The sequence below is a fragment of the Syngnathus scovelli genome, chromosome 19 (assembly GCF_024217435.2).
Source record: "Syngnathus scovelli strain Florida chromosome 19, RoL_Ssco_1.2, whole genome shotgun sequence".
Lineage (NCBI taxonomy): Eukaryota > Metazoa > Chordata > Actinopteri > Syngnathiformes > Syngnathidae > Syngnathus > Syngnathus scovelli.
The window spans coordinates 5,665,894-5,680,672 of NC_090865.1; the positions used below are offsets into that span (position 1 = coordinate 5,665,894).

The window sequence follows — 14,779 nt, forward strand, 5'->3', positions numbered from 1 at the left end:
ATCCAATATGGCGGTAGTGTCCGCTTAATATTCTAAGCGAACGGTTAGCATTTACGTAAACAATGGCGGCCCTGCTATTGTCTGCGTCCTCTTAAAGGCGCCGACACACTGAAGAAAAAGAAGACGAACATCTTCCCGAAATGCTTTCCAAACATGCAGGCCTGGTCCACCCGGCGCGACCGACAGGCACGACTGGCGTGACCTGTCCTGCGGTGCTCTTCTCGGGCTAGAAAAATTGAGAAGGTCGGTGAAGGCGGGCGGTCCGCCATGTTTTATTGTTTATTTTGTTTCATACGTGCGGCTACAGTAGCTAGCTTGCTAACATCCTAACGTCACTTCTGCACGGTTGGAGGCGGATTTGATTCAAACGCATGTTTTTATATTTTGATGCAACACACAAATAATTTCGTTTGTAAAACACCTTGTTGACAGCTAATTTTAACCAACGTACATATGTTGTGTCAGGAAAATTAACGAGGAAAAATATCAATAAAAGTACACACTCAGCTGATGGTCTTGTCTCAATTTATTGTCAAATCTCCACAGTCTTAAATCTGGTCTTGTTCAGTTTAGTACAAAGCCATCATTCAGTAGTTTGAAACAAACACGCAGCTTTATTATTTATCTTCTGGCATTTAGGGGAAGACCATTGAATTGCTTTTCCTGTCATGTCGCTGGCATAGATAGGCCAATAAAGGTCCAATATCTTTTTTCAAAGTACACCTTTGATGACCTCAGATGCAGTCGGCTTCTGCAGAGGTGGGCAGCAGCGCCGACTCTGTGGTGCAGGTGTGCTTCCCGAGCTCCCAGGCCTCGGTACTGGATGGCCTGAACCAGCAGAGGGAGGAGGGTCGCTTATGTGACCTTTCCATCCACGTCCAAGGTCACGTGTTTAAGGCCCACCGCTGCGTCCTGGCCGCCTCCTCATCGTATTTCCATGATCAGGTGAGAACTGAGTTTCATCTGCCTCTTCTGTAAGGATGTGCGATGATAACATTTGGTGGACTTGATTGTCATCGTATGGTCTAAAGGTCCTGCTGAAGAACATGTCCAGCGTGTCTATCCCGGCCGTGATGGACCCGCTGGCCTTTGAGAGCGTTCTGCGCTGCGCCTACACAGGTCAGCTCACGATGCTGCGCGAGGACATCGTCAACTACTTGACGGTGGGCAGCGTCTTGCAGATGTGGCACATCGTGGACAAATGCACCGAACTCCTTAAGGAGGGCAGGACTGTTGGGGGAGGTTCGAGCGGCGGCTCAACTAATGGCGGCGTCCTCAGTCGAGATACAGTTCGCCCAGCGGGCTCCCAAGACTCACATTGTTCCTACGCAAATGTGGAAAGTATGAAATTTGATTGCATAAACCTCGATGTATTATAACTATGCCGCTCTAACTAAAGTGTGGAATTGTTCACGTCACACGTGTGTTTTAGGGAGCCTTCAAGAGCCCTCACGAACCTCCCAGCCACCAAGCCGTCTGTCGGCCAGCGAGAGCCAGTCTCCCAGCAGCACCAACTACTTCAGCCCCGGAGCGGCCACGAACTTGGCGGGTGGCGGCGGAGTGGCCAGCAACACCCCCAGCTACTGCACGCCATCCGGAGAGGAGGCCCTCATGTTAGAAGAGAGAGAGGAGGAGGAGGAGGATGACGAGGGGGAAGAAGAAGAGGTTTACCAGCAAAAGTTGAGAGGAGGAGGCAGGATGAAGAAATTGGAGGAGGAAGTGGGCGTCAGTGACAGTTTTGGGGTTTCCTCATATCAGGTGAACCTAAGTTTTTCCCCCCAACAGCATCCATGTCTTCTTACAGCTTCTGTATGTCAGCCTCTTCAACTTTGTTCCCACAGGACGGCGAGGACGTGTCGCTGCAGAGACGCCCCGCCTACATCCAGCCTAGCATCATGCCTCGCAAGCAGTGGGTGGTGGTCAAAGCTGAGCGGCCCGAGGACCACGACCTCATCGTGGTGTCGGGCGAGGAGGGCGGCGGGGCAGATGACGAAGAAGACGAGGAGGAGGAGGACGACGAGAGGGGGATGGCGTCCGGCCGAGGGAGGGATGGCGGCGACTTCGCCATCTCGCACGTGCGGACGCTCTCGGTGGAGGCTGCCGAGGGAGTGGAGGCTGACGCACAGGTCGAATGCACTCAAGTTGATTGATTTCTAAAGTTGTGGTGGAAATACGTTCCATAACCGTCTGCTATTGGTAAAAATCTTACATATTGAGAGATCTTGAATTTTTTTATATTTATTGCTCCAACTCAATAAATGTGGTGTTTAATTAATTTAATGACATTGCTCCAACAAAATTAATTTATTTAATTCAAACTTCTCAAGCAAACATGATGCTCCATGTCCGTGCGTCCAGATGGACTACAGCCAGTCTTCCGACGACTTCCTCAAGTTGGATGGCAGCTTGCTGGATGCTGCTTTAGCTCAGCAGGTCCAAGACTCAACAGTGGGACCCAATCCGAGCCAAGGCGCCAATCGAGCTGCCTCAGGCCTGCTGGGTCAGGTCCCGACCCGCACCCAGCTTTTCCCTCTAGACATGCAGGTCAGCCATTTATTATAATTTCACCTTTTAAGATGGATGCGTTGTCCGATCAGTTTTATTTGCAGTTTAAACTTTTAATGAGGAATTTTACTTACGCAGGGCAACCAGATTCTGGTCTTCGGACAAACATCTGCGCTCTCGATGGATGCTGGGCCGCCTCCTATGAGTGGGGTGATCGGCGGCGGCGCCGCTTTCAAAAGTGTGGCGCACGGCCCGGCGGTCTCAGGAAGCGACGGCGGGGGTGGTGGCGGCGGTTCAGCTAAAGTCTTTATGTGCCACTGCGGCAAGACCTTCACACACAAGAGCATGAGGGACCGCCACATCAACATGCACCTGGACCTGAGACCCTTCCACTGTCCCGTGTGCGCCAAGAAGTTCAAGATGAAGCATCACCTGACCGAGCACATGAAGACGCACACGGGGCTCAAGCCGTACCACTGCGCCGGATGCGGCAAGAAGTTCATGTGGCGAGACAGCTTCATGAGGCATCGATCGCACTGCCAGCGTCGAGGAGGAGGAAGCGGCGGAGACATCGTTGATGTCCTTCCCGGCCCTCACCTCCTCCTCCCGCCAGGTGAGGGGGGTTTGCGAGGAGGTGGCACGTCCTCTACCTCACGCCTCCATCACGTCGCTAACGGAGCTTCGTCGGGAAGCAGCATGGCAGCGACGATTTTTGGCAGCCTGCCGTTAGAGCACGAGTGCACGGATCTTTCTAACGACAGCTAACACCTGAACGTTACCGACCAGTAGCAACAGTCGGTGACCCCTAACAACCACTAGAAACTGCCTACGTGTGACCGCTGATGAAAGCTAATGACAACTAACAATACTTAACAACCGCTAAAGACTGCACGTGTCCGTTAACAACCAAAAACGGGTGACAGCAACAACCAGTGACAGCTATTGATCGGTTAAAAATGACTGCAAAAACTGCTAATGATTTATAAAAGCAGCTAACTCGTGATTGCTGTTGATTGCTGTCTACAGCCAACTGAAAAAAAGTTAACGACCACCAGGGAAAACTATGTCCACCGTTTTATGACAAGTCTTTGGCTTGAGCAGTCTTTTTGAAATCCCAACGTACTTGAATTGAACCTTTATGTCGGATGGACAAAGTAAGGCCTGTCACTTTTTGTGATTTGTTGTGTTATATTTGTTTGTGTTTTTTGTAAAATAGGTTCATAAGAATGTATTTATTTATTTATTCATCTAATTCCATAATTAGCGTCGCTATAATAGTTCTATTTTTTTGTAAATAATTATAAATAAGGTAAACTAGTTTGTGCAGTTTTTTAACTTAAAAAAAATCCTGGAAAAAAATGTTAGTGGTTCATATTTTTTCGACACTTAATCATTTCCTGAATTGTTGCATAGAAGTTTAAAAAAAGGTAAATATGGCCTAAGCATACATGTAATTTTGACTGCTTCAGTTTTGAAGGGATTTTTGTTTTAGTTGCATTTGATAAATAGTCGGCCATTCCCATTTGCACATGAAATGAATGATATTTGTACATTTATGATAATTTAATAGGGATGCCAAAACTGACCATCGAAGCCAAGAACCTATAATTGGGATTTAACAGCATTGATGAGTTAATAGAATTTACAATATGGAGTTAGCATCCTAGTGCTGGTTTGTTGAGAATTATTTATGGAGATTTTATTATTTGTCTAATGTACAATGTATATATTTATCAGATTTTTTTTCACACGAGGCTATTGCGTTACTTTTTGCGCAGTAAAATGTGAGCATAAAATGCACTCATTCTGATTTTGGAATTGTTTTTCCCTCCTGCTTATCAAAAATCTACTTGATTGTATCGATACGATATCAATAAAGGCCTACTTTGTGTCAGGCTGAAGTTTTCTCTCTGTTCTTTGTGTAGCAATATTATAAAATCTACAAAGATCCATCCATCATCATCATCAATCAATCAATCATTCATCCATCATCATAATCAATCAATCACCCATCCATCCACCATCTATCTATCTATCTATCTATCTATCTATCTATCTATCTATCTATCTATCTATCTATCTATCTATCTATCTATCTATCTATCTATCTATCTATCTATCTATCTATCTATCTATCTATCTATCTATCTATCTATCTAATCTATGCTCACCTTGAATGTATTTTAAAACTGACTGTTGTTTTGAACAAGAGGACAACTGCAGGCTTTTTTTTGTTTTAAATGTTATCTTGCCTATTATTTATAATGAAGACAAATAATAGTGAATGGTTACACCGTATATAAATCCTCCACTCCTGGACAAGATGTTCAAAGATTCATCTGACATATAGTTTTGCTGGAATGTGTATAACAGTCTAACATCAGGAGTGTCGCACTCCAGTCCTCGGGGGCCGCATTCCAACATGTTTTCCAAGATTCCCTCGTTAAGTGCACCTGTGTGAAAAGTTAGGCTCCTGCAGAACGTGAAAATGAACCAATCTTTTCACGCAGGTGTGTTTAACGAGGGTAACTTGGAAAACATATTGGAACGCGGCCCCCGAGGACTGGAGTTCGACACCCTTTGCATTCGGGGTGGGTCTCAAAGAGCCTGTTACCAAGACAACGGCATCAAGCAGACAAGGGTGGAGCTGTGTATATACAGTAATCCCTCGTTTATCGCGGATAATTGGTTCCAAAAACCACCCGCGATAAGTGAAATCTGCGAAGTATGGTCACCAACAAGAAGTAAAGGGTTAGGGTTAGGGGTGTCAAACTCCAGTCCTCGGGGGCTGCATTCCAACATGTTTTCCAAGGTTCCCTCATTAAGTGCACCTGTGTGAAAAGTTAGGCTCCTGCAGAGCGTGAAAATGAACCGATCTTTTCACGCAGGTGTGTTTAACGAGGGTAACTTGGAAAACATATTGGAACGCGGCCCCCGAGGACTGGAGTTCGACACCCCTGTTGTTTTTGGAGTGATACATTTTTGGAAGGCTATTATGGAGACTTGTATGTGCCAAAGTAAAATCCATATAAAAGCAATCAAATGTTCTCTCATCAATCCTTATTTGGCCTCTTTCCACTAAATATTTCTCGTCCGCCTACGGGAACCATTCATAATATGTGAAAGAAACACTGCTTAAATTTAGAGGACCCATTTAGAAAGAGACATTTTTTCACTAATGTTTACTATTGAAGTGTATGCCCATGTTTTTTAATAACATAATTGAACACCTTCCCCAGTGTGTCAGTAAAATTCCTTTATTGGTTTGACCCTCTCTCACATGAATGATTCCGAAGAGTTTGTGCTCTCGACCGTGTGCGAATGTTGTCTCTATGAAGCGCATTGGCACACAAATGTCAACAACAGGATTGTTTTTATTTGACAATCGTGACTAAATACACAAATACAAATACTGCTAGCAGTATTGCTCATGGTGACATTGGAGCAGCCTTGGGAAAGAAATTCCATCCCGACAATCAGTTCAGCAGTAGTTTGATGATTTCAGTTGAACTGCCCAAAGTACAATTTACCTTTCTGGCAAGTTTCTCAAAATGAGATTTGTTAGTGACAAGTTACAGTGGAAGGCCAATTCAAACACAAACTTGAGCGGCAAAAATGATACAAAGCATGGACTGAATGGAGTTTTTGTTGCTGTTAGCCATCATGAGCTAACAATGTAATGAATGTTAGCTACATCTATGAGCAAGCTGTCTTTATTTTGTTTTCACTTTAACTCAATCCCTGTGGCTGCCGGGCATGTCATAAAGGACGCTTCTGGACACTTGCGTTCTCTCTTTATTTGACAAGACAAGGATTTGTAAAACATGTCCAGTAACATTTATCCCCTCCCAAAAGCGTACAAAATAAAAGTTATGCCAAAAACGAAAGACATCTCCAGTGTGACTATCGAGGTCATTGTGGTTGGGCGGTGAGGACTGAAAAGCTCACAAACAAATAATAATAATACTTTAAAAAACAAACAAACATACAAACAAATAAACAAGGCACATGTGGCGCTGTGATAACAACTGTCTGGGACTGGCTAACAGCTAACACGCTATCCTTTTCATGAGAGCTTTTCAAAACAATTCATTGAATTCAAATTGATCTGGCAATGTCATAGAATACAGACTTAAATGTTTTCATTTTATTACTAGTTGACTTCAATCCCTTTATGGCGCGTTGCGGGTTCACCGTCCCGCTATTTTGCTGATTTGGTCTTGTCCAAGTATAACTCACTTTGACACTGTATACATCTGAAAGATGATCAGGCTTGTTTTTGCTGATTAGATTAGAAAGCGATGACGAGAATTATTTTAATCCCCGCCCATTTGGCGTTTTATGCCTGCTGAAAGCAATTTCTCAATTTTTGGGCATGTTTTGCTGCATGTTGTGAGATGTTAAGATGGGCTTGGCAGCCAGGTTGTTGTTTACTGTAAACACAGGGATTGGTACGCTGATTTTTTTTTTTTTTCCCTTTTCAGTGTTGGCCTTACACGACTCCCAGTTGCGTTTCCGAATCAATCTGTATCACTTAGCATGCAACAAAAGCAACAAACATGATTGTCAACAAATCAACACAAAGAACCTTTAAAACTGATGATTGCATTTGAATCTTCAATTTTTCTTAGTTTAACTGGCAACTTGTTTGAGTGCTGTGAGTAAAAAAAATACAAATAAAACCATAAAAACTAATCATGAATCAAAATTCTTTGATTTTCAACTTGTCTTAATGATGACGATGATGCTGCAGTCAAAGGGAAGGAACAAGCCGGTCATCATGCCATGCACACATTTCATTATTAGCGTTATTATTCATATTTTCTTGCGTCGTCAGCACATTGTGGCTGTCCAGTGACGACATTTCTGTTAAAAAGTAAAACACATACCTCCACCCCCTCTGCAGAAGCACCGAGAACACGATACTTTTTTTTTTTTTACACCAATAATTATATATCGTCATTGTTGTTATAATTATTCATCATCAACATAAGCAGTACTATTTACATTGTTGGTCATTTGGTACAATGTTGACATCCACTTTAATGGCAGTATTTTTCCCTCATATGCTCACCAGACACTTCATTAGGAACACCTTCCGATGAAAGCTTTGTATGTACATAGATGACAACGTTCACTTTACAGCCATTATCGTAATTAAAAAAAAAACAAATTAAATTAGTGTAGGAGTGTGCTTGTCGCGCATGTGCTTTCCAAACCTGGAAAAGAAACCTCCGAGAGCATCAAACTTTTCAGAAGGGTTCACACAAAGCTTTCAAAGTGAGCATTACAGGGATGATGATTATTCTTCATAATGGATTGTGTGCCTAAAGAAATGTCGGTGTGTGTGTGTAAGTAAACCCCCCTCTACATTGCGTGTTCAGGTCAGCTATTGAAATTAAAGCAACTTTTTAAGGCGCAATGTACTTCTATTTTGGCCTAAATTTGGTTAAAATCTGCAATAAATCCAGTGTTGGCCACTAGATGGCGGCACGGTTTGTTTGACTGATGGTATTTCGATATTAAGGATTTTAGGCCATTATAGAAGGGAGTTTACCAAACATGCACATTTGTGTTACATTCCTTGTGATGGACGCCTGAATGCGCTTGTGTGTGTGTGTTCCCCCCCCCCCAAAAAAAAACAAAACAACCATAATGATTCCTTATTCGAGTCACCCCCCCCCGCTTTAAAATGTTGTTAAGATGTTACCCTCATCAGTGAGACTACGCAACATAATAAAAAGTTAAAAGTGGAAAAAAAAAAAGTTCCCTCGGCGAGCGCCTCCTAGTGGCCGGCCACGTTTACACATACATGGCAGGCGACACAAAGCTCTCGCCACGAGCGATGTTGGCGGTCGGCGGAGGCTCTTGATTGGTGGAGACCAGGTCCGGGTTCGGGTCCAGGTTTAGGTTCACTTCATCCGGTAGCGGAGGTCCGCCGCCATTCGCCGCGCCGGGAGTTTCGCCGCTGAAGTTCTGCCAAAACAAAAAAAAAAGAAAAATGAGCCAGTCATATTTTTGTGGGAAAGATAAAAACTTACCCTGACAGGCTCGCTTCCCGTAGGTTCGTAGTAGACGTCCCCCGCCGGGGTGAGCGGCGCCATTTCGGTGGCAGCGGGCGCCTCTGACGGCTTGGTCAGCTGCATGCACACATTGAAACCAAACAAATGGAAATCTTTATTTGTGCAAAGACTTTACAAATGAACTTAGTCATGCTGTGCATATTGTATGAATGCTAAGCTTCTGCTATTGTTAGCATAGCGTACAATTTGTGGTCATTTTCCAACCAATTCCTTTAAATTGGATAATTAGCTGCACAGTGTTTGGGAATGAGTTGTTTAAGCAAGCGCTAATCACCTCTGATCAATACACAAAGCACTCATTGATTGATGGATTGACTCACCAGCTCTGTGGAGCCGCTGCTCTTGATGGGGGGTGGGGGCTTGTGCTTCGGGGGGCCACTGATTGAACGACATTAAAATTACCAAACCAAATATGGTCATTGCAAAAACACATCATTTGAACGATGGATAATCATTCTGATTGGCTAAGAACTCACTCTGCGTCACGCTGGCGTCGGCGTATAAAGAAGACGAGGCCCACCACAATGCCGATGAGGGCGAGGGCCCCGAGGAGCCCGCCGATCACCGCGCCTGTTGACGGGCCCGGCACAATACGACGCTCCTCCTCTGGGGGGCGACACAGCACATAAAATGTTTTTTTTTTTTTTTTTCCCCCACGGGCAGACTTCACTGCATGTGCTCTTTTCCAAAGAAAAAGAGAAAAGAACATGAATTGCCCTTTGCTTCCGTGTCTTGCCAGCAGGTGGCACTGTCCTCCAAGTAAACGGATACAGATTGCAGCTGCTGTGATTTCAGACGGAGCCTGAAGGCATCGCTAGATAAGATGCTCAACAGAAAACAGGGAAGAGGAGGAAGAAGAAGCATATTGAGGAACTAAAAGGAGGAAAGAGGTGAAAAAGGAAGACGAGGAAAAAGAGGCAGAGGGTGAAGAAGGGGGAGGAAGAAGAAGATGAAAAGGAGGAGGAAAAAGAAGATGAAAACGATGGAGAGCAAGAAGAGGAGGAAAAAAAATCAGCCTCCTCATTCCTGTGACACTTTGTCCTCCTCCTACCTTGCGGCCTTCGAACCTTCCTCATGCTTTGATCCCTTTAGCGTGCACACACACACTTCACAGGCACTTTTCTGCCTTCCAGCATCGTCTTACTGCTCATTTGCGCTCATGGAAAAACGGCCTGGCCTCTCTTTTCCCACAACTGCTCCCCCCCTCCTCCCGGCGTGACTCAAAAGCATCCCATTTGCAGTCAAATTGAATCATGGATGCTGCTGATTAGCGCAAGCAACGAGAACACAAATCCATAAACACCACAAACAAAGAAAGACCCCCCACCACGTTCCGACCAACCAACACACACACAAACGTGTGCACTCAGCCTCCCCTCCAGCTTCCAAAGGACTTCCAAAGTGACGAGTGCACGGAAATGACTGCAATCAGCCGGCAATTACGGAGAATAAAGCGGGAGATTTTGGAGGCTAAAAGCTTCTTTATTTCTTTCAGTAGGCCACTTGAAGAGGAGGAGGGGGAGGAGGCGGGGACATTAAAGAAGAAGAAGAAAAAAGGTAAAGCGAGCAGCTCTATGACACTAACGATGATTTGAAGACGCTCTCGTTTTTTTGTTGATGATTCTGCTTCGGACCAACATCAACAACTGCAAAGACGAAAGCACAGCAGGAAATAAAATGCTAACCTAAAAGCTAACTCTCAATGTCAATACATCATGGAAAAATACATATGCGATTGTTGAAAATATATAGATTTTAAAATGTGTACATGTCAATGGGCTTGATAAAAAAAAAAAAAGATCTTTTAGTTTTGTGCTTGTGTTGATTGTCAGCTACTGTTTGCCCAAAACCTCAAAATGTGACTTAGCTGATTGTGCTACCAGGGTAAAGTAATTCAAATCATTGTAAACAACAAGAACAACAAAAAAAATAGAGAAGAATATAATCAATTCCAAACAAAGCAGACGCCGCCGCATTCAACCACGGGAGGAAATAAATCAATGCGCAAAACAATGCAAGAAGATGACAACGACACCAGCGAATAAGACAACATTCAAAGCACAGAAGAAGAAGTCAATCATTAAAGCTGACATCATGAATCATTCCCGGTAAGTGGATGAAGACGTGATGCCGGCGCCGCTCCAACAATTAACTCGGCCGCGCCTTTTGTCATTTGGCGCCCGTGGGGGAGGACGCCGCACGTTGCCTTCCTGGGGACCTGACCGGTCACGCTCTTCGCCACACGGGGCAAAGCTATCATGGCCGCCCAGCGCCCGCTTCTCGGGCCCCCCGCGCATCCCTTGACCTCAGCACGCATGAATTATTAATGCTTGACTATGTTTTGTCCCCGAAAGGGAGAAAGTCTTGTGCTCTGTGACAGATTTCATCGCCTAACAGCAGGACACACAGACATGCACGTACACACAGCTTTGTCTGCCAAGTTGTTTTTTTTTTTTTTCTTTCTTTCAGCCTGGCAATTTGCGTCTAGGAGCAGAGAGTAAATTGATATTGGTAATGGAATTGCAATTCATAATCACAATGAATTTCAGGTCGATCAACAAGCCAGCGAGTTTACTCGATCGAGCATTTCGGAAATGACAGTCGATCTTTTCCCGCCGCTTTGGACTTTGTTTGGGCGCGGAAGGAATTTGTCTCAGCCTGTTTTTATTTTTGCTGTAAATAAACAAAAAATGTTTTATAACGTTGGCTAACAGCGCTGCTACAGTTAGTGGTGTGACTCTTCTTAGCTTTTAGATTGGTCATTTTGGTGAATGCTGCCTTCTGCTGGTCACAGCTCGACATTGCACCCTTTTAGAATACAGTTGGTTTTTTTTGCCTTTATTTTATGTTCCTGTTTTATCAACCGATAATTATGTTCAAATCAAGCGCTATTCCTCATCCGATGACCTTATTTTGTCTGTTCTTTGCAGACAGTACACACACACACACACACACACACACACACACAAAGCAACCTAGTATGACCTTTGTGTTTCAATCTGCCCACCAGTGCTGGCTCTTTTGTGTCTGTCCCCTCCGTCCATATGTCTCTACCCATTTAACAGATTACACACACACACATCTCCTGAGTGTAGAAAAGATGGTTGGTGTGTGCAGAGAAATGGCATTGCTCTCTAAATGATCCACAGAAAATGAGTTTATCTGAAAGACACACAGCCCCCCCAAAGCATCCAACAACAAAGTGGGTCAAAGCCTGAAAGGGAGGGAGGGAGGGAGTGAGGAAGCATGGGAGGATGTGAGCAAGTATGGGAGGTAGGTAAGAGGGAGGTGGCTTGAGCAAGGGAGCAACGCACCTTGAGGGAGGTGAGACTAAGGATGCAAGGAAGCCAGCTAGGCATCAAACAAGGGAGCTTAGCTTTTGGGCCTGTTTTACTGCCGCTTCTCCTCTCTCTGTCTCACTCATGTTAACATCGAGGAAGGATGAAGTGTGCAAACTGGACTCCTCTGTGACAGTAAGCTCTGTGTGTATTTTGGTTGCAGTTCCTGTTGGAGCAACACTTGTGTGGCAAGCTGGCGGGGTTCAAGCGTATGCTAGCTGCCATCCGCTGCCACGGCAAATATCACTCACTCACTCATCGACACGTATGGACACACACAAAGACACACTCGCGGCCTCCCCGCCCGTCCTTGCAAGCGGATCGGTCAGGCGTCGCTCACACTGGCCCGCCAGAGCGCACACGTGCAGCGTGGGGCGACCAATAACCAACAAGCTAAAAATAGCACAAATCATAATATCATTCAAACACACACAGTGTTAAGCCAGAGGGAAGGAGAAGCTGAGCCCAGTGGAGCAGCTCTCTGTGGAGCGCGATAGAGTCAATACAAGTCGGCCGTGGGCTCTCTGGGTTGAAGTCTAACTGATGCTTTCCATATGGATACTCATTTCCTGTTTGCTATTTCGCTCCGTCAACCACTCAGTCAGTCGAGTGCCACTGTTGCCCGCCCTTTGCATCCTAATGTAACCCGCAACCATCAAATTACAACAAGTAACAATCAACAAAATCTGCATTTTTTTTTCCATAAGGTGGCTCTCTGAGAAACAGGAAGTAGCTAGCTGGCTAATGATTAGAGCGAGTTTCTTGTGGGTGCCTTTTTTTTTTTTTTTTTGAAGTTTTATGGCTAAATAACGACAGAGAGGCCCCTGAGCGCCAATGTTGGCATCTCCTCGTTGTCCCCGTCCGCGCCTGCTGTCAGCCTGACTCATGACCGCCATTAGCCGGCATTAAGTAGCGATAAGCACACTCGTCTTCTTCAAGGCTTGAAGGTGGAAGCTCGTTGAGGAAAAGTACAGTCGCGTCTGCGGGCCGCAGGGGGAGCATTATCTTCAAGCGGAGGAGGAGGAGGAAGTGGAGGAGAGATTAGAAAGTGGCATCAAGAGACGAGGGGAAGAGAAAGCGGCGGGGAAAAAAAGGAGAACAAAATGACAAAGATAGAAACACAAAGTGAGTGAAAGAGCGCGTAAAGGAGAAACGGATTCCTCCCACGGAACTCTCGGGCGCCACGTTGTGCGCTGCGATGAGCGATCGCGTTCGGGAAGTTAACGGTCCGCGCAAACATCACACGGAGAGGCAGAATATTAGGAACAACTCAGAGTGTCAGGCCATCGAGCCGTCGCCAACCAAATAGGTGTACCTAATGAAGTGTCTGGCACGTTGAGCCGACACTGAAAACACCCAAGCACGCGTCGACTCCTTTCTATGCTAATGTCCTACCTCATTTGCATAATAAAAGGATCTTGTGTCAATTGGAGTTAATGTATGCTGATTTATCCTACCATCACCTTGCTGAGCAAAAGCAACACGGCAGGTGAAATGCACGCCATGTGTGTGTGTTATTAAATTGGAGTTTTGGTGGTCCATTTTTGAAAGTATGAGAAGACAAAAAACGGAGGCCGAGCACGTCTTTGGGCTCAGGTGTTCTTTTCTTACATTCCTTAGACGTTCACTCCCAAGAGTGTGTGTGTGTATGCAGTTGTGTGTTTGTGTGTGTTTTGAAGCCCCAGGCTACGAGCTGTCAGCTAGTAATTAAGATTCTCCACGTGTGAAATGTACAGTGTGTACCTTTAAAGGCGAACGTACGCGCGCGCACGCACGCGTCGCTATCCATACGCACGCACGGCTTTGCTGCGAATGGACAAAAGCGGCGCTGACAAGGCCCGCGGAGGCGCCGTGCTCCGAGGAGCCTGTCAAACGCGTCTTCTTCACCTGTACACAGACGCACACAAGTGCGCACTGCAGGCAAGTCGGCACAAATAAAATATAGAGTGAAAACAAAGAGTACAAGGTTGTGTGTAGGCAGGTTGTGTGTAGTTGGACACAAACGCACACAAAACATACACAAACACGTGGGTGTTGCTTGTTAAGATGAGCGCGGTTGTGTGGAACTTTCACAAGTCTAAAAACAAAATTGCAGAGCAGTAGTCAGAGAGTTGCGGCAAGGAAAGAGCAACGACGCGCTAAGCCGCAGGGGAGCTTTGTTTTGATGGCCAATTAACACCTTAGGATGGTTAGCCTCGATTAGCATGTTAGCATCATTAGTCTCCACTTTAACCTGACAGGGAGGTCCGTGTCCAAGTACACAATTGTCAGGGCATCAAGATGTGGAGGATGAAATAGAGGTGGGCGTGAAGAGAGGAAGGCGACAAGTGTTGATGAGCGAGAAAAAAAAAAAAAAAAAAAGGTGATGAGATGAATAGCAACCGAGACTCGACTCGACCCGCTGTAATTGCAATGTTAGCGCTAACGACGCTTGCGGCCCTCGTCCTGTGAAGTGGAGAAACGGCTCAACTAGGGGCGAGACGGCGTTTTCATGGCGAGGTCGTGCCATGGCGGATAAAATTGTTTGGTTACGCCATCGAAAAGGTCAGCAGCTTGGCCCGCTTCATCTTTGGACCTGTTTGTGCACCACGCACCTGCTCAACGCCTGCCCCATCCTTCCCATCCTTTCTTACGCTCTACTTAAACACTTGCTTTCACATGCGCGCACACACACACACATATACACACACACCGGCAGCCGGCCCAAGACGACGCGATGCGACTCGACGAGGCATTAAGAGACGAGCAGATGGACGTCAGAATCATCCAAGTGGCTGTGAAGGTTCGCAATGCAGCGGGCGGGCGCTAACAACCTGTATGAAAATAGCTCTATAAACAAACGTTGATTGATGT

The 14,779-nt window shown here is 45.5% G+C and overlaps 2 protein-coding genes across 3 annotated transcripts in view; one reads left to right on the forward strand and one right to left on the reverse strand.

The window, feature by feature from the left end:
• The first annotated feature begins 49 nt into the window (after positions 1-49).
• zbtb22b (zinc finger and BTB domain containing 22b) lies at positions 50-4,406 on the forward strand. Of its 2 annotated transcripts, none has more exons than XM_049751423.1 (7): positions 50-243; positions 719-945; positions 1,032-1,341; positions 1,433-1,758; positions 1,842-2,126; positions 2,359-2,544; positions 2,644-4,406. In XM_049751423.1, exons 2-7 carry the CDS (start codon positions 739-741, stop codon positions 3,268-3,270), a joined length of 1,941 nt encoding a protein of 646 aa, XP_049607380.1. In that variant the 5' UTR covers positions 50-243; positions 719-738; the 3' UTR covers positions 3,271-4,406. The 2 variants fall into 2 exon arrangements, with proteins under 2 accessions (XP_049607380.1, XP_049607379.1); XM_049751422.1 differs by having other exon boundaries at positions 739-945.
• Positions 4,407-5,861: 1,455 nt separating this feature from the next.
• The window catches only part of LOC125986546 (poliovirus receptor), a 62,168-nt gene continuing 53,250 nt past the window's right edge, over positions 5,862-14,779 (reverse strand). Inside the window, exons 7-10 of the mRNA XM_049750184.2 lie at positions 9,065-9,194; positions 8,909-8,966; positions 8,547-8,645; positions 5,862-8,481 (exon numbers count right to left, since the gene is read on the reverse strand). Of these exons, the coding sequence (XP_049606141.1) occupies positions 8,308-8,481; positions 8,547-8,645; positions 8,909-8,966; positions 9,065-9,194 (461 nt within the window). The 3' untranslated portion in view covers positions 5,862-8,307. The remainder of the gene's footprint in view (positions 8,482-8,546; positions 8,646-8,908; positions 8,967-9,064; positions 9,195-14,779) is intronic.